This window comes from Paramormyrops kingsleyae, chromosome 25 (genome assembly GCF_048594095.1).
Source record: "Paramormyrops kingsleyae isolate MSU_618 chromosome 25, PKINGS_0.4, whole genome shotgun sequence".
NCBI classification, from domain to species: domain Eukaryota; kingdom Metazoa; phylum Chordata; class Actinopteri; order Osteoglossiformes; family Mormyridae; genus Paramormyrops; species Paramormyrops kingsleyae.
The window spans coordinates 33,622,024-33,642,406 of record NC_132821.1 but is presented as its reverse complement, the minus strand read 5'-3'; the positions used below and the strand labels follow the sequence as shown (position 1 = coordinate 33,642,406).

The 20,383-nt window shown below is 44.2% G+C and overlaps 1 protein-coding gene across 1 annotated transcript in view; it reads right to left on the bottom strand.

Moving 5' to 3' along the window:
• Window positions 1-315: 315 nt before the first annotated feature.
• Window positions 316-20,383, bottom strand: part of LOC111855396 (ankyrin repeat domain-containing protein 50-like) — a 35,156-nt gene continuing 15,088 nt past the window's right edge. Inside the window, exons 4-5 of the mRNA XM_023834357.2 lie at window positions 1,793-5,328; window positions 316-623 (exon numbers count right to left, since the gene is read on the bottom strand). Of these exons, the coding sequence (XP_023690125.2) occupies window positions 1,796-5,328 (3,533 nt within the window). The 3' untranslated portion in view covers window positions 316-623; window positions 1,793-1,795. The remainder of the gene's footprint in view (window positions 624-1,792; window positions 5,329-20,383) is intronic.

Below are 20,383 nucleotides of genomic sequence, written 5' to 3'. Positions count from 1 at the left end.
GTTTGGAGAAGCATACCTAATAAAATGGCCGATGAGTGTATATGACTAAACCCAACAAGATGTCAGTGCAATGCAAGTGGCTTATTCTTCCCAAAATAAATACATTTTATTAAACCCAAACTACAAATGACCATCAGAAAAAAAAACATGAAATGCTTTTTGTTACCAAAGTAACACTGCTCAGATTGATACACTGAATTTTCACCTTCAGAAAGGCAGAGCATCAATACACGTAACATATAAAGAACATGTATGCAACATGTATGTTCACAAGCATCAAAAATATAAAACGTAAAAAAAAAAAAAATTAACACAAATGAAACGAGCGAAAAAATATAGCTCAATTTTAACAATTCATTTTGGAAAGAGACAAAGGGTTTTGACTGAAAATGGCGACAGGTGTTTCGGTAGAAAGTGCAAACGCAGCGCATTAGATATCACTTAATAAGACAGAGATGCGTGCAGGGTTACACTGAGAGGACTGTGGCAACAGGAGGCACGTCGCAGCTGATCCAAGCTTCCACTGAGAGCAGTGGATGAGGACTTCAGTTCAGTCGCGGTGAAAAGGAGTCTTTTTGGCACATTCTCCATTAGATCTGGACAGCTGATGTGGTTCCAGGCATCTGAAATAGCAACGGATAACGTGCTTTTGTGCTTGTCTTGGACACACTGCTTACTGGCAACGTATATTCTCTCAGCAATATAATTCACAGAAACAAAAGCTCCATCACTAAGCATTCGTCTCTTTTAATGTAATAAAAATCTGTTGAATTTTATTTTTCCTTATATTCATAGGACAGCAATATAAGTGGATGAATATATATGTATATATTATATGTACATGTGTGTGTGTGTGCGTGTGTGTCTGTGCGTGTATGTGTATGCATGTGTGTGCGTGTATGTGCATGTGTATGCGTGTGTGTGTGTGTGCATGCGAGTGGGTTTACCTATCCTTATGGGGACACAATGTCCCCATAACGTGATAAATATCCGTTTTTTTTCTCAATTTTATAAAAATCGGTGACTGCTATGAAAAAACTAAAAATGCAAAAGCTCTTGTATTTTGTTAGGTTACTTATAGTTATGGTTAGGGCTGGGTAGGGGTTAAGGTTGTCATAGTTAGCGTTAGCATTTTTCCCATTGAAATGAATGAGCGGTCCCCAGAAGGATATGTTTACCCTACATGTGCGTGTGTGTGCCTGCGTGTGTGTGTGTGTGCGTGCCTCTGCGTGCGTGTGCTTCATTGACAAATAGAACACCAGAGCAACAGAAGTAATGATGACATTTTTGAAAAAAAACGACTCCATGTATCACCTTGATGACATGATGTTTTTGCCCTGAAGGTGGGGGGGGGGGGGGGGGGGGGCTTGTTTTGCAAAGCAAGGTCATTTCCTGGAATATCTAGTAAACTACTTGCTGTTTTAGCTAAATTCTAATATGCTGTACAAGTAATTGTAAGAAAGAAAAAATGCTTCACCATGGAAAATATGTCAGCTAAGCAACAAAACGATGGAATATAATTTTCCGCAAAAGACGTTAAATAGCATCTAATACCGACATTTTACATACTTTTGTAAGCAGTATGTGACACATTCTGATGTACAACAAACATCTACAGTATACAAGACATTTAGCTAATGAAGATCTTGCTGATTTTCAGATGTTTCTCAAATAACATTACACAGTATGCCAAGCAAAAGCAATAACAAGAATTACTTTGTCAGATATAAACCATCATAGTCAAAAATAATTATATTTCCAGCTGAATAATGAAATTGCTTCCAAAACTTACCAGCTATAATGGGGTCTCCTTCTTGTAGTTGAACCCAGGGTCGGATCCTTCAAGCTGTAATTTCAGCGCTTGTTTAAGACTTAATCCAGTGTCACCTATCGGGTAGCCATCTAACAAATGCTGATGACTCCTGTCTATCATGGTTGTGGGGACAGTGACTCTGCTGAAAAACACCTGGTTACCTTGCAGGTGGTATTTAGGGTTAGTCATGATGCCATTTCTCTTTTTGTCTGCCAGGCTCTGGTGCTGAAGGAGGAGTTGCTGTGGGGAGAGGCCTACATCCTGATGGATGGAGGGGGGCATCAATATTTTGCACTGTGGTTCTTTCAGTCCAAGGCTTGCTGCTGGCTTGGCGAGAAAGATCTTTTCATCAAACTGGGTCATTTCGTACTCCAGCACCGGGCTTGGAGATGAGCCCCCGTTTAAGGATTTTTTCTTTTCCCCTGATCCCTTGCCATTGGTCATGTTATTTCCAACCTTGCTTCCTTTATATGACTTCTGGTTGGGCTTAATTTGACTCCACTCTAGCTCCCTAGTTGGGGAACTGGGTTTCTGTCCTGTGGGCTTGGTGGTGGATGAAGGGGAAACTACAGACTGTCTGCTCCGGCTGCGAGGCAAAGAATGCTGCTGGATCTGCTCGGTGAAGCTCAGCCCATGGAAGCTGTCGATTGGCACAGTCTGGGCTGTCGCTGTGGAGGACGTTGTCCTTAGCGAGGAGTTCTTGGAACTTTTGAGCGAGTTATTAGATAGAGATGACTTGTGCCGGTCCACAGTAGAGTCTGGGGACTCTGATGGGGAGCTAAATGCATGGATGGGTCCACTGTGCAGGCCACAGCCTGAAGTGTGCAGGTCTCCAGGCCCTGTGCTTCCTGAACTGTTGGACTTCATGGTGAGGGACAGTGTTCTTCCTGTAATTGGGACCTTTTGGTCCATGTTGTGTATTGGTGAGGGACTGCATCCATTAAGGCTTGTTGCACCATATTTTTCCAAGAGTTTGATAATCTGTACATGCCCCCCTTTGGCAGCCACACGGACGGGCGTACGGCCAAACTGATCGGCATGGTTAGGGTCTGCTCCATGCTCCAGCAACATCTGAACCACACTAATATGCCCCTCCTGAGCGGCGATGCAGAGTGCAGTAGCGCCCTGGTTGCATGTGTGGTCCACAAATGTCCCGCTGGCGATCAGCAGCTGAACTACCTTAAGGTGGCCCTGCCAAGCAGCGGACTGAAGGGCTGAACGATTCTCATTGTCACACGAGTTGACATCTGCGTGGCAGCTGATCAGAAGCCGCACCATTTCGATATGTCCCTGCCAGCAGGACACATGCAAGGCAGCTCGTCCCTCTGGGTCTCTCACCTCCACATTTGCTCCATTTTCCAGGAAGTATTCTGCCATACCAAGCTTGTTCTCGAGCGCTAAGACGTAAAGTGTGGGGCGACCATCTGCATCTTTAGAGTTTATATTGGCATCATGACTCAGAAGAAGTTCTACAATGTCCCTGTGGCCTTCAAGAGCTGCTACTCGAAGTGAATTCCTTCCATCATAGCCTCTTTGATCAACATTGGACTTCTCTTCCAGCAGCAATTTCACACAGTCATAATGGCCCTCTTGGGCTGCTAAAATTAGTGGGATGCGACCGTCATTATCGATTTCTGTGAGCCTAGCTCCTTGTTCAATAAGAGCAGTACACACAACCCGATGTCCCTCAAACGAGGCCATGTGCAGTGGGGTCCAGCCAGAATCATCCCTGTGATTCTCATCCAGCCCTCTGTCCAGCAGAGTTCGGACAACTTCCACATTTCCTTGAGCCGAGGCTATGCTCAGGACAGTCCGACCTTCACTGTCAATGGTATCTACTGCTGCACCCCAGAACAACAATGTGTTAACTACTGATGCATGTCCCATGGAAGCAGCTGCAAGAAGGGGCGTTCTACCACTGTGGTCTGAGTGATCAACATCTGCACCACCCTCCAGGAGCAGGTCAACTACGTCTACATGTCCTTCATAAGCGGCCACTAGCAGGGGTGTCATGCCGTCTTTGTCACAATGGTCAACTTCTGCTCCACGGTCGATGAGTAGACTGACTACAGAGGTATGCCCTTTGCTAGCAGGGATGCAGAGAGCAGCAACAGAAAGAGCAGTCCTGCCATCCACATCCTCATGGTTCACCTGTGCTCCGTGACTGAGAAGATGCTCTACGATCTCTCGATGGCCCATGTACGCTGCGGCAATGAGCGCCGTCCTTCCTTCGTTGTCAGCTTTGTTGACTTCTGCTCCATGCTGAAGCAGGTTGAGCACAATGTCCTCGTGTCCTCCCCAGGCTGCGGCTCTTAAGGCAGTCCTACCGTCCGCGTCCGCACAGTCTACTTTAGCACCAGCATACAAAAGTGCAGACACCACCTCAGAGTGGCCTCCCCAGGCAGCTGACCGCAATGCTGTCCACCCGTCATGGTCTGTGTGATTAATATTCACCCCATGGCCAATCAAGCAGTTCACTACCTTGGTATGCCCTTGCCTGGCAGATAGGGTCAAAGCAGTCTGCCCATGGTTGTCCTTTAGCTCGAGGTTGGCACCTCTGGCGATAAGCAAGTTCACCACGTCCTGATTTCCACTGTAGGCAGCATTAGCCAGCAATGTTCTGCCACAGGAGTCACTCTGGTTGACAGAGGCACCATTATCAAGCAAAGTTCGAATTGCATCTTCCCTTTCCAATGCCTGCTGCACTACACAAGATGCCTGGTCATCCTCACTACTGACATGGGCACCAGCCTTTACGAGAAGCTGCAGCACCTCCTGTTCCTTTGGGATGGAGGTTGTCAAGGAGTCCTTAGCTGGTGTTCCGTTCCAAACCATCCAGAGTGCAAGATTGAAGGGCTCTATCTGCAGGTTGGAGTTTACCAGGTGCAGTGCAAACTCCTGAACTTCCAGCGGCTTGAGCTCTTTAGCCCTGCAGGTGTAGCTCATTGCCATCATCCTGTGTCCTTCAGCAACATTGCACAAGTACTTCTGTGTGCAGTGCTTCACATCGAGCAACCATTCTGCAAAACTGTAGTGAAAGAGGATTTTAGTGTTACCTAGACCATTGACAAGTACTCTGGAGAGGATGTCCATTTTCTTTTGGAACTCCTCCATAGTCAGCATCATATTTTTTGTCCAGACGGCACAGTACAGCTCCTTGACTGTGAGAGGCCTACAAGAAGCCAACATTACATTGAGGATGGGCTGCACTTTGGCAAACTGCTTTCTTACGAACAGCCTCTGACAGAGCCATAGGTAGAGGCCATTCAGGGTGCCGGGGATGTCGCGGATCTCTCGCAACATGATGAAGTTCTCCACCACCCCATCCAGCACCCGCTCCAGGTACAGGAAACAGCCACTGCTCTTGATGTGCAGTTGGTTCAGCATCTCTGCCGTCTCCTTGGTGAGGTGCTGCCTGAGAGCCTCCTCCTGGTCCAGGCGGTGCAGGATGTACTGCTGTACGTCCTTTACGATGTACGCCTTCCGGAGGTCATCCAAGCTGATTTTGCGGAATCCTGCGGGAGTTGAAAAGGAGAATGCATTAGGAAAGTCCATGTGAGTCACACGTGGGGATTTCCCTCAAGATTAAAGAAAAAAATTACGAAGAATTGTTCTCTGGGACTAATGTTAATTGGTGATATTGGCCCAATTCCATTCTAGAAATCACAGAACGGAGGAAAGTAATTTTACCTGAATCTATCCAGGTATGTGAGTCTACAATACTAGTATAGTGATCATTTATTAGTCCCTTTGGGGAAGTTGTGTTTTAACTTTACCCCATCTTGCTGCCCATGAGACACACAACCACATATACGTGTAAGGGCAAGCTAAGGGGTCACAGAGAGCAGGCAGCTACCTGGCACCTGCCCGGGGAGGTGGGGGTAATGGGCCTTGCCCAAGGGCCCACAGACATGTGGCTATTTTGCTGAAGCCAGACTCAAACCAGCAACCTTCCAACCATAAACATAGTGGCTCAGCCCACTAAGGCACACACCAGCCCGATGAAAAGCCCACGAAATCCCCTTCACCTTCATTCTGCACTTACTGGCTTACTGCTAAGCACACACATACACACAGAGTCTTACACTATAGGAGCTTAAAACCTGGACATCGTGTGTCTAAATGTGGGAGTGAAGCTGAGTGAAACCCGCATGGACAGACTCCAAATAGATACCTGTCCATATGAAACACTTTTACTAACTGCTGTTTAGCATTTTGTGGAATGGGAAGATCAGCTCGGCGTGACGTGGGTCAGCTAGTGCAAGCAGGAGGGCAGTTTTACCCACATAGTTACACACGATGCTTTATCTGCACTGCCCACAAAGAGTGAAAAAGCAGTGCGGTTTCCAGACACCACTAATGCACCAAACCACTGGAGGCCATAAAAAATACTTACTGCAATCTGCTCCCTAGCCAAAAATATGTCGGTCTGAAATCACTGAAAGCTAACCGTCCCGCAAACACTTATTTTGTTTGCGTTTGAACGTCTTAAATCACCTTGACTAAATGTTTCGTGTCTGTGAGTGCAGTGTATTTCATGGAAACGCTCATTTTCTGTATATACCAGAGATCCCCCAGCTTATTGTGTGGAATCTGAATATATTTTCTTCATGTCATGGGAGTTAAGTTTAGCACAAAAGAGTGACATATGACAAATTTATCCTGTTGCTTGTTGTCCTATTTAATGCTGTTTTAGATTAAAAAAAAAAAGAGTGTAATAGTTTCACATGAAGTCATCCCAAGCAAGATTAATTTGTCAGATTCCTTAAAACATTTGTGAATTTACAAATGTAAGAAATTCTATATGTTATTTCATACAAATTAGGTAGTAATTTACTGTATTTAACCATGTTATACAATGCGACTGATATAAAAGAAGACAGTCTTACATTCTAAAGTCTGTCTAAGATATAGCAGCCATTTATCTCATGCCATCCTGGATGAAGTGTATGGTGCAGCCAGGGGTGTAGGTTTCATACTAACGTTGGGGGGGGGCGGTATATCGGTGTCAGGGGTGTGATGTCACGTCGCCTTATAAGGCGATTCCGAAGTTGCATTGCATACAGTTCGCTTTTTTTTCGTAAACTATTGCTGGTATAGTTACAATATATAAAGTGAAATTTATCTTACCGTTTTAATGTTATTCGTCTTCACTAATACAGTAGCTTAACTGCGTTAAGTCCAACATTATGTACGCTGAATTTGCGGGGATTATTAAAATTATGCACGTTTCGCAAAATTCCACCATGAATGACCTCAGGTCCGGGTTTACTATGATGCCCCTGTCACTGTCCTGTACCCAGAAAGAATCACCTGCACTAACACAACACATAAAGTAGTTACTAGGAGATCTTCTCCTAAAGACCCATAGAAGGTCATATAGACCAGGGGTGTCAAACTGCAGTCCTGGGGGGCCAGAGCCCTGTGTAGCTTAGTTCTTTCCCTATTCCACCACAAATGATTCAGCTCAAGAGCTGCGTGGTAATTAGCACACGGAGTTAAATCAGGTGTGTTAAAGGAGGGGAAACCCAAAAATGTGCAGGGCTCCGGCCCCCCAGGACTGGAGTTTGAAACCCCGATATAGAGGATTTATTGAATCTCATACCAATAAAAGGGACTTTCTGAGAGCACTGTTTATAAACTGAATGAGTTTCTGGTAACTAAAAGAGTAACGCTATAGTGTTTTTCAGAGGCGGAGATTTCAGGTACAGCTCTGTGACTGTGACTCTTTATACTCAACTGGTTGGTTGCAGCAAAATCTTAGTCTGGATTTGTACTCCCTGGACCTGAAATCGCCACCTCTGGGGTTTTCCAAATAAATGCCAGGTCTGTTTTTAGATGGGCTTTGTACTCATTCTTATGCCATAACAGCAAACGCAGTGGGATGAGAATTGTGACTGACACAAAAGCTATTACCGCTTCGTTTATCAGCGTTGCTATTTGTGCTGTGCTATTAACTAACCAAGCTAGCTGCAGTTTGCGCAATAAAATAACAAGACAATCTTTATGAAACTTAATCGACATGAAATGATTAAATTCCACCCTTTCACATAGCGTTTTATTGATTAACTGTTGGTTATGATACAAGGTGTTCAATGAGTTAAGGTCACACACAGAGCTGAGCCGTGCTTCTGCGCTCACTGCTCTCTATGTTAATTGTCTCTTTACTCGCGGGTCTGGAAGCGTCTGCCTGCCGGGGGGGGGGAGGGTTAATGGGGAGTTCTACAAATAAAAACTGTAAGAAAAAAAATTTTCAATTATGTAATGAGATATATTTATCCTATGTGTTTTTTGCAAACCAGTCATTATATGTGATATTATCGCGGGAGATGATCCCCCCCATCTCATCACTGGGGGGATGTGTCCTCACTGCCCCCCTCTAAATATGTCAGTTGCCTTCAGGTGGGATTACAAGCCCCCCCTACACTGATAACATGCTCCATATTTTTCAAGGCGGAGAGATGACAACAGAAGGCAGGGAGTGAATGATGATGAAAAGGTGCACAACAGTTTACACTCCACAAGCCTTTATCCACACATCAGCTCGCAAACGACCCGCCGAAGGCGTTCAGGCCCAAATTGCTGGCACTAAAACACAGCACATATTAGTATTATTTACACTGTATTATTTCAAGGGTATTTCTGAAGGCCAATTGAGTGGCCCAAGGCATAGAGGGAATGACTTAAGTCCTCCTTGCCTCACATTTAACAGGAAATTATTCCCTGTGAAAATAGTTCCACTATCTCTCCCAAGGGCAATGAAGCATTTTCACACAGATTTACTGCTCCCAGAACATGGGAAACAAACCAGAGTACAGCCACTGAACCCAAACTCTTATCCAGTTCTGATGATACTTCGGACCGAAGGAAGTGTGAGAACGAAGCGGTGAATCTCCATCTTTGGTGTCCAGATACTTTTACAAACCAGCACCTGAATCAAGGCGCAAATGTTCATTCATAAACTCAAGGAAATTTAGAAGGAGAAAATGTAGAAGGAGGTTTATGTTCTGGAACCTTCTTATGGCATAATGGTGCTACATCTGTTATAGTACCTCAGGCCCCTTTCAGGACATTTTCCAAATACTAATACAAGAAAGGCTGTGAGAAAACAAATAGATTTTCCCCACGAGGAGCAGCTGCAGACACACTGATCATGTGTAAAAGAATTCCACAATTATCGCTTTGGTATCCGTTAACCTTATTTGGTTGGTTGTCAAAATCGGAGACCTGTTTTTAGTACGGTATTAAACAGTATATAAAATTCAGCCAACAATGTTTTAATTTAATAATGGCCATAATTCAGGAGACGCATTTTAACAATGTCTCCATGGGGCAACTTCAGTGTTTTATCATTAGAAACTATTTTCCATTACAGTCCGCAGCAGACGTCAAGTATTTCCTGTTCCAGTAGCCTAAAGCACTCACTACCAAAGGTTTGGCCGGGATCCAGCCAAGCCGGGAGAGAGAGGCAGAGGCAGAGAGCAAGCAGATCATTGGGCTGATGTACTCACATGTTCATCATTTTTTCCTTTCTCCGCAATTGCATACTGGGAAAAAATATAAACATTGTTCAAGACAATTTAAGCATTGTTACTGCTAGTTAGAAAAGTCTTTCTACCCCCAAATCTGCATATTGCAGACATATTTTACTGATTTTCTATATCACTTCAATTGTAATAAACAGAAATTTTTAAATCTGACTAGGTACACGCAGTGTCGTGGCACATTATTGGTTTGAATAGAACTATTCATAAATACCCAGGCTCCTAGATAGCTTAAGTACTTCAGCTGGACTCCTATGAGTAATCATTTCCACACAGCGTGTTCATTTAAAAGCTGTATTGTTGAGGGTAGTCTGGAAAAAGTACATGGAGCCCTGCTAACCGCAGTCTTTTCAGGGTAAAACCTCTGAGGACCGAAACAGGTCAGAAAAGTGAACTGAGGGACTGAAAAGGGCAAAATAGCATCACAGGTGAGGTCTTCACCTTGGCTGGGCAGTTCCATTCGCTGTCTGACAGGGGCGAAATCGGAGCACCAGTTTACCCTGCTTGCTGAGATCGCTGTACTCCAAGGTGTCGTACAGAACAAGGTGAATTACAAAATTCAGACTGCGAAGTATAAAATGAACGTTATAACATAACTCAGTCAATACTAGTATCTATAAAAACTTGATTAGGCCCCAAAGCTGCATCGTTAGCTTAGTATGCCAGTCAGTTGCAGTTAATTAACAAGATTTGGGCACTTGTCAGGCCAGATGTGTCGCAGGTATCTAACGGTGTTGAAGTTCAGCAAGAAAAAATGTCTTTTTTGATTTGGTAATATTTCAAATGTGTATCTGCCTCATGCATAAATTCTCCATAAATCCAAGCAGTCTTACATACGCAAATGACTTATATAAAATAAATCATAAAGATAGGTATGCATGCACCACGTCTACTGGATGCTATACCTCCTTTGCAGTGTTACAAGTGGGTACCCAGTGCTCTGAACGCACATGACGAGTTGCCACATGCACTGGTGGAAGGCCACTAGCTTCCACCTTTAGACGTCGACTGCAGAAAATGTTTCTTGCTCCAATCAACACCAACCAAGATGGAGGGACTTTTGGTACCTCATTCCTCCTCTCCGTTGGCCACAGCCAGTGGACTGCCGCATCCACGACGGGTTTCCTTGCTAATCCCCGGGAAGATGATGGATGATATACATGAGAGAAGATCAACAGAAACTTGAGATGCTCTCATCTAGCCTCCTGTAACCTCTGTCCCAGAGGCTCCCGTAGCAGCTGAAGAGGTCTGGAACCAATGCGTTCCGGAGAGCGCGTTCACAATGAAGGAAAACGAAAGAATGAAAACGAACACTGACAGGCATCCTGCCCCGAATATTTCCTCCCATGTTTTATGAATTTACAGTCACGCAAAACCACATGGCTCACCACTCATCCCGGAAGCCGAGGCAGCTCCCCTTTTGTAACCCCATTGTGTGGATCTATCTCTGCGTTGACCTAGCAGAGGGCATGTGCGAACAGAAGCCTGTCATTGTCCTCCGTTTGCAGGAGATTATGGAAGCACTTGGGCCGCCATGACGACACAGCGCGCAATTTGGCAGAAGCAGAAGCCCAAGGCAAAGCTTTCTAAACTCTCTTACCTCAGGAGCTCAGACAAGAAGCTGGTAAGAGACACAGAAAACAGACAGATGCACCTCCTCTCAGACAGAGAAATCTGTCAGTATAACTACTGTTTGTTATGAGGTCAGCTTCCAGTAGCTGATCATAGCTGCCTTTTTGATGTGGTTTTCTTGTCTCCGGTAAACACATCCACAGGCAAAAATCTAGCCCAGTGACTAATTAGAATTATTCATTTACTTACATAGGGCGATAGATTAGATTTAATGTGAACTATTATAGTTGATGAAAACGAAATAAAAATGGTATGTGGATTTTAGGTGACGCGTGTGAGTCCTATTAGGAGGGAATTTCAGAAGGTGGCCGCCAGGTCCAGACTTGCACTGTAACGCATACGGGCTTCAAAAGAGTCAGAAACCTTTGAGGGTAAGTCCCGCGATTCTGTGAGCTCATGGAGTAATCGCTGTCACCTTTATGTGTAGCAGCCTCGCAGAGTAGACGACGGGGCTAGAATGATATCTGCCATCAATGGGATGTTACCCTGTGTGACGCACCGATGCTGGCCTGTGAGGAAACTTGCCCCAACTCGCACTAAAGATTCATATTCAGCAAAGGATCAGCAAGCCCCGGTCCACGGCATTAGGGTTGGGCTGCCGTACCCCATCTGGTATGAAATGTTACACCTCGCTGAAGCACATCCATTTGAAATTCTCTCATTTACAGGGCTCTGCAAAAAGCCATTGATCAAGGCTTTAGTCCTTAGACGTCAGGTATCAAAGCGGAGTCTTAGCTGAGAGGCACACTTTGGCCAGACTGGGTACAGCGTAGGCATTAAGTAGTCACTGCATACCACTGCTATAACGTGACCAGACTTGGGGGTGTTGGGGGGGGGGGGCAGCATGCTGACCTGCAGACTGTCTGGGGGAGTCAGAGTGCTTCACGCTCCTTCTCACATTCTTACACTCGGGTCAGCCTCGAGCCACATTACTCAGGAAGACAAACTGTGCTATATGATACGCATTTGCCAGGTCCTAAAAATACATAACGGTACTACTCAGCTGTCCCACTCTGTCCCACACTACTGTTTATAACACAGGCCTTCCAGGTGGAGAATAATTCTGGCAGGTTCTTCTGAACCCTAGTTAGCTTCTGCAGTAATAGTTTTCTCCTTAGTTATCCTACTTTTTTGGCCAAAGACTATCCCTAACTGCAGCATACTTCCATAATGTTCTCAGCTCAGTGTGGCACAAAAAATGAATTTCACAGACCAATCCCAAAGCTGAAATAAACATCTGTCCACTCTGTGCTGGTGGGCTCGCTTGACCTACAAGTCAATGCTGCTATAGAAGCATGAATTAGAAGTTGTTTTTTGGCTTGTGCTGCAAAGCTGTTAGGAGGAGCCTGTTATGACCCACAAGTAAGTAACTTTCCCTCCTCTTTTTAAAACATTGCTACACACACATCCCTTCTGCCTCACAACTGGAGTCACATGGACCAGAGGCTAACAAATCATCAGCTGTGCTGACAAAACTAGCCTATGAGTGAGCGAGATCCAGTGCCCTGAGCCCGAACTCATCCCCTGCCTCTAATAGCTGCATATCAGTGAGCGAGATCCAGTGCCCTGAGCCCGAACTCGTCCCCTGCCTCTAATAGCTGCATATCAGTGAGCGAGATCCAGTGCCCTGAGCCCGAACTCGTCCCCTGCCTCTAACAGCTGCATATGAGTGAGCGAGATCCAGTGCCCTGAGCCCGAACTCGTTCCCTGCCTCTAACGGCTGCATATGAGTGAGCGAGATCCAGTGCCCTGAGCCCGAACTCGTCCGCTGCCTCTAACGGCTGCATATGAGTGAGCGAGATCCAGAGCCCTGAGCCCGAACTCGTCCCCTGCCTCTAACGGCTGCATATGAGTGAGCGAGATCCAGTGCCCTGAACCCGAACTCGTTCCCTGCCTCTAACGGCTGCATATGAGTGAGCGAGATCCAGAGCCCTGAGCCCGAACTCGTTCCCTGCCTCTAACGGCTGCATATGAGTGAGCGAGATCCAGAGCCCTGAGCCCGAACTCGTTCCCTGCCTCTAACGGCTGCATATGAGTGAGCGAGATCCAGAGCCCTGAGCCCGAACTCGGTGATGTTGCCCTTAACAAATCAGAGTAGATGGAGAATAGCAATGCCATCCTGTGCCATGCAAACAGTAGGTTATAATCACACAACTTTATGTTTGCTAGGAAAAACAGTACATTATGTAACCTTTCTTGAGTGACTGCATTTGTGTCCATGAACATATGTGAATTTAAAAGCAAGCATTTCTCTGTTTCCTCATGTCATCAATCTGCCTCATGTTCACACCCAGAAACAAGCAATCTAAAAGCATCTGATCCAAGTTTATTCTGTTCCAGAAAGGAAGAGAAGAGATCCATGTGTACACAGAAAACTGTCTCAGATACTTTTGGTTGAGCCATTAGCTTTCTAGCTTGTTATTACAGTTACTACAGCTGATGTTGTAGCCATGTCCATTTACTGAAGGCTATGTGATATTGTACAGCGCTCACGGATAGTCTTGAGACATTTGCTTAATTCAGTAAAAATACTGCAAATTTATTCAATTAAATAACTAAAATCATCACTTTACTCATTTTTTTTTTTTACAAAAAATATGTATCACATCAAAAACAACTTGTAGTTTTAAGTAAAACACTCATTTTAGAAATTACAGTTTTAAAGAGCTGTTCTGACTTAAAAAGTTCATTGACAAGCAGTCTCATTGGGTGCTTTTTAATTAGTAACACCATTTCAATGACATAAAACAGCAAACATTTGTGTTTACTATCCCTTTAGGAGCCAGTGACTACAATAACAATTAACAGCAAAATGGAAAGAACAGAACTCAGTCAAAAATTATGACACATATACAAGAGGTCTGTGCGGAAGATATGTGCAGAGATGTTAAAAATTGTTTGCCAATGGACTTTTGTTATGAAATCAATAAATTTGCAACGATTAATCAAGGGCCTCAAGACTCTCCGTGAGCATTGTAGCCATGCTGTTGGGGGGGTTTAGGAGGGAAAACTCTGCAGCACCCATATTACAGGCTGCCATTCTGGCTTTTTGCAATTTACCAGCTAGTGTTGGATAATTTGCTCAGCAGCCAAACTGTATAGTATCAGTCAGACAGGCTTCACTCTCCAGAACCACTGCAAGGGCTGACAGCATTTGGGATGCATTATGGAGATACCTATCTGTACATCACTGGCACACTGACCCGTTACTTTTGCACTTTTGGCCTTGCTGGTCCGTCAGTCTGGCCATTCTCCTCCTACATCTTTCAGTATCATGATGTTTTTAGCTACAGAAGTGCCCCAGTCTGGCTGTCTTTCGTTTATTGCACCATCTTCTGTAGGTAAACGAGTGGATGCAAATCGCAGGAGGGAGGCTGTGTCCGAGATGCTGGAACCACTGTGAGCGGCACCAGTAGTCATGACACATTCAAAATCACTTAGCTCATGCATCTCAGTTGCGCTAATGCTTAGCCAAACAGTAACGGAACCTCCCGACTCTGCCCGCGTGTTGCACGTATTCAGTTGCAGCCACATGATTTGCTGTTTGTGGACGCAGGCTTCTCACGCGGACGAACAGGTGTAGTGAAGTGGCCGCTGAATGCATGTATATTATGATACGACGGAGGGGAATGGAATAACGGAACGACCACACGAAAAACAGCTCCTAACTAACTTTCAGATGAGTTTGAAGTAAATAAATCTCAATTAAAACAGCAAAATAGGTTAAATGTCAATTAGCAGAATGTCTCAATAGCAGAGATGTGACAATCAGCATGTTCATATGTCAGTTTTCAAAGCCATATGTGGTAAATAACAGGCCAATGAAACAGTCTGAAAAACCAGAAGAAGCCTGGATAAACTGCAGCGGTGAAAGGGAACAGCGGTTATAAATCAAATCTCACTGACATTAATGGACAGAAATCATAGTAACATGGTTGCTAAACACCACGAAAAAATCACTGTACAGCTGAACCAGTCTCGACAAAAACTGTACATTGTGACTGTCGAAAAGCTGTGATTAATGGCAGGACTGTCATTCACAAACCACTTGTATCCAACAGCAGCACAGCAAAGGCACAAAGCCCAGGGCAAGAAGTCCAGAATCGGTAAAACTGTGCAATAGAAAAAAAGCAATATGACCTGATGAGTCGTCTTTCACCCTTTTCTGTATCGATACAGATTTATATCTGGAGAAAACCCACAGTGTCTGTTGGAATGGACAGCCGCCTCATGGACCTCATTAGGCCCCATGATTCCTCTGTGGTCGTTAAATGGACAACGAGTATGAAACCATTTTTCTGAACCCTGTGCCCCCTATGGTGCTAAAATTATTTCCTCCTGATGTCCCCACATTCCAAGATGATAGGTGCCCCATGCAGGGCGCTAAACAAATTCAGGAGTGGTTTCATAAACACTCGGATGAAATCACACGCCTCGCATGCCCCCCCCCCAGTCATCAGGCTTTTATGGGAGGCTTTGGAGCTCACAGTGTAACGCAGAAGTGCAGACTTTTCTTATTGAAGCATTTTCTATTATCCCATTACAGACAATTCAGAAGTTGTGTGACCACATTCCAATAGCCTTTTACTAACTGCTGACTGGCTGTCTTGAAGGTAAAGGATGGGCTTGGTCTTTAAGGTTTAGCGTCTCCCACGCGATCCGACAGTCATTTTCAAATGCTCAGAAAAGGCAAACTGCCGGCCACGGAGGGCTGCGTCAGAGATGAACTTAACGTCCCATCTTCACTCATTACAACATCAGGCTGGAAACGGTACAAGCTGATATTTGGTACAAGCAGAGTTAAATGTGTCACACCATATTCCCCAGCAGCATTTTTAAGGTCAAATGAATCTCCCTTTGCATATCACGCACTGCCAGCTCCTGGTTAGCCTGACCCAGGGGATGTAAACAGCAGGAATGCTGCCGTGCTAGGAGGCCTGATACAGTGTCGCTCCCTGCTTGGGCCCTGTGGGGTGGGTGGGCTTTAGGACCCAGCTGCGAGGTCACACTGGGACTCTCTCCCTGATCCCATATATGGGAAACGCCTCTCATGTCTCCTCCAAAGGTCAGAGGCTACTCGCAAGTTCTGCTCTCTCGGTCACATAAACATTCGCATTCCAGCCTTCGAGCTTTTAGCATCGGGCTTCTCTCTGTCCTACAGCCGTGTTTAAGGAGAGAGGAAAATGGGTCAAGCTGTTACACCGTTGGGTAGAGAGGTGGAGAGAGTGAGGCGAGGTTTTTGGGAAGTAGCAAATGTAGGACGTGTGTCACTACATTTCTTTGAAGGAAAGTGTGTGGGGGGGAAAAAACGCCTCAGAATGTAAAAATGGAAGAAATCCAGCCAGAGCTTTTGTTTATTAAAACAGCCTATTTTTCGTATTAATGACCTGAGAGAGGCATCAGTACCTAGCAAAACCATCAGAGAGGAACATACAGGGACATCTTAACAGCAGCCAAGATGCTACACTTCAAACTGAATATGTCTACTGTTCAATATCAGTTACTCTATTCCTGGAATGCAGAGCTTAATACCCCAGAACGGATGCTTAGTGCTTCCAGAGGTCATTAGGATAGTTAGGACACTTCCTCTCAGTGTACAAGAGTCCCTCCAGGGATAAAACAGCTTCTATACTTACTGGCCCTATGGAGAAACAGGATGTCTCAATACTCCAGTAAAGTGGGTAGTTGCTGGGTTTAAACAGTAAAAGAAAATACCTGCTCAGACCATTTACAGCGGATCAGATTTATTGGTGACACATAGTAATAATTACTATAGGCTTTGGTGCAATGTCTCAATTACCAGTTGTAAAGAAGCTTTTTAAAATATGACACATTTACTGTTATTATCTTATTGGATAAAAATCCTCCTTAAAAGGGCTAACATGGGTGACGTTTGGTGCTTTAAGGTTAAAAAAAAACCACTAAGAACAAGTATACTCTCTCAATACAAGAACAATTTCAAGTGTAAACTTCCCCTGTCCTTATTTACCCACATGCCCAGAAGCCCCACAGCGATGCCATAAAGTCATTACAGCCAATCATACTTCTGATTGGCTCAGGTCGAAAACGCCGTAGACGCTTTAGATTTCAGTGCCTGATTGATGGTTGCCTGGTAACTGATATGTAAATACACAGGCCAGGCAGTCCAGCCGCTCACAGAGGTGTTGAGCTTCAGGTGGTTTGAGAGGCTTTCTTTGTGTACAGGCCGTCCCCAGGCTACAAATGAGATCCGTTCCCTAAGTCAGGCTTTAAGTCGTATTTGTAGGTAAGTCAATAATACCACACATAATTGTGCAGGAATGATAAAGGTAACTACATACCGTACTGAATTATACCTCAAGTCGATGAACCTCTGAAGCTGTGCGTCCGTTCGTTATTACGAACCCTCGTATTTAACCCCCAATATAACAGGCTTCATGACAGTCTGTTCGTAAGTACGAGTTGCCTGTAAGTCGGACATTCTTAACCCAGCGACTGTCTGTAGCTGCTTTTGAGTTTCTCTTCCTTCAGAAGAGCTTTTTGTTTCTTGTAATGTCAAACAATATAATACTCTGCTTGATTATGTAGGGATATTATCAATGGATAATGGGTGGTGGATATTAGCTTAGTTTAGGTTTTATATCAAGCTCCAGCAAGGCTAAGCTGCTTTGTTTATATATACATATTTATATTTGTATATAGACACAGACAGACAGACAGAGAGACAGACAGATAGACAGATAGATAGATAGATAGATTTAGCTGGCTCCCCTCTTCTTTGAAATCCCTCTCAGCTAAATACTGAGCCACACTCGACTGGTTCTGAATCGATAAGTATAACTATTTGCTTGTTTAAAAGCAGTCAGTCTGGGCCTTTTGTGTGTTTCTCAGCTTACTGCTATGGGAATGTCAGTCAGTACCTTCTGTCACCTTCTACTCTTACAGATCATGGGCTTTGTGCCATTAGTCTCCAATCTGTCACTTTCCCTCTGCTGAACGCAGAAACTCTGCCACCATTCCTATAATGTTTGCATAAATTGGCTTCTTTCGCAGTGATGAAAGTCTGCTCTTTATTTCAATTACCAAACAAAAGCAACAGTTGCAGTGGAAAGGGGGAAATGTCAAAGGTTGCCCCAAGCATTGTGCAAAAGCTTCTGCTATCTCGGACCATGCACTCCTGGAGTTTCTCTAACACACAGCTCTCTAACCTTTCAATCTGTTGTTTTTTTAAATTCTATCTCATCTGTCCACAAACACAGCTGCCAAAACAACATCAGCGTTTATGCGGTTTTGGCTGTGAAACGCAGCCAAAGTGAACTTCGTCTGCCTTACTGATGCAAATGCTGCCAATCAAACATTTAAACACCAAACCATATGTTTGCATCCAGCTTTACCCATGAGGCAGTAGCGGATTTTAAGAGGGGGGTACTTTCTCTGAAGGGTTGATTAGGATTGAATTCTTGCAAAATTTAAGCATACAGAATATAGGTGCAATTGGCTTTATTTATAATGTACATGTAATTAAATTTTCAATAAATACAGAAAATAATGTTTAATTTACATTTAGTTTTCAGTCCAATCTATCTATCTATCTATCTATCTGTCTGTCTGTCTGTCTGTCTATCTATCTACAGTATCTATCTATCTATCTATCTATCTATCTATTTCTTTATTTCTGTGGACAATTTGAGCCTCTTCCCAATCCTTTTATACTGGTTGAAAACTAGTAAGTGCAAATGCCCTCAGAGATACTGAAATATGCTCAACAGGACTCACTCTAAGGATGGAAAAAAGTCCCACTTCACCTTTGACCTGCAAAGCCCTATTAATGAGGGGTAAGGAGAAGAGAGCACTCAGGGCTGCAGGTCATACTTCAAAGGCAGAAGTTTGTGGACCTGAAGGGCAGGCCCAGTGAGCAGCACCATCTCAGACCTATCCGCTCCATAACATCTCCACCAGCGGTGGGCAGATGGAATCAATTTCCCAGGCTTTCAGCTGACTGACATTTCCACAACTAAGGTTCCCGGTTGCGAAGAGTTTAGTCAGAGCAGGGATGGGATCGAAGAGGACTGGAACATGCGTCACACACGAGTAGACAAACTGTGTCATGCAGTGTTGAATTTTCATCCCAAAACAGGATCTAAAATTACCACAAAGGACCAACGTGTAATGCGATCCTACAATTTGCAGGACGCTCAAAATAGCGATGAGCAGGCTGAAGGCTCCTTCCCAACACTACATGTGCAGTAAGGCTTGCATTCTCCTTGCTTGATGTTCTGTCATAAAGGTTTTATGGCATGTTACACCATGGAGAGACGACCCAATAAAAAGCCACTGCAAAGCACAGGCACAAATCCTCCAGAACAAGTATAAAGCATCACAGCATTAGACGTTTATGGATCATTTTTCTAGTTTTCACCAACACCCTGTACGAATTGGGACTGCCAATAAACACCAATGAAGCCCTGTTTCTCAGAATGTTCTTTATTGCACAGAGACCTCAGTCTCTATGTTCAAACCCATAAATTTCAGTCTCCCACATTTCTTAGGACCCTGCTTAAGTCTAGAACCATCATGTTCTATGCTTCTGTTTGGCAAGTGCAATAGGATCAGCTCATGCTCTGCTTAAAACCAGTAGGGGTTCATTTAAGAAAACCACTGTTCTTCATTAGGACACTGTCAGAGCCTTTTATGGATGTTAAAAATGTGTAGTTTCTTTTAGAGTAAAGCATTCGATTGTGAGTAACTGTTCCTTAACTATGCAATAATCAGCCAATGGATTTGACTGAAATCTCTCAATCAACTTAATCACATAAACTACATGCATGATGCATGAGTATAAACACTGACTAGGAATCATATTGAGAGCAGCAAGCCTTAAATGTCACATCTGTGCCAATGAAAGGTTCCCTCAGGGATGTGTATAAGAACTTTCCATATGGAACAAAAGGAACAGTGGAATTTTTATACTGATCGATGTCCCTGGTGATGCAGTTTTCCCTGGTGATGCAGTTTTCACCAAATGCCTTTTAACACTTTGCTCCTAATTATAGTCCTTCAATTGTAATCCCAGCCACCAAGACCATCTGTCAGGTTCTGACCAGTTATCATCTGCCGCAAAATCAGCTGAGAAAGGGATTTAAAAAAAAATGCATCACCAGGCAACTGGAGCTGGAACTGAACCTGAAGCATTTATTTAATTTCCAGAAGATACCCTGGGGTTGTATTGTATTACTTGACAATATCCAGGTGCTAAGCAAGCACTTCCATCCTCACTAAACATCGTGTAATTCCACCCTTAAACCAGTTTTGTAGTTTTTAATAATGAAACTTATCATTCGGAAGACACGATGGCAGTTAACCTCCTGAGACGTCTGTCACAAGTCGTTAGCTTGGCTCAACATCCTTCCTCAAA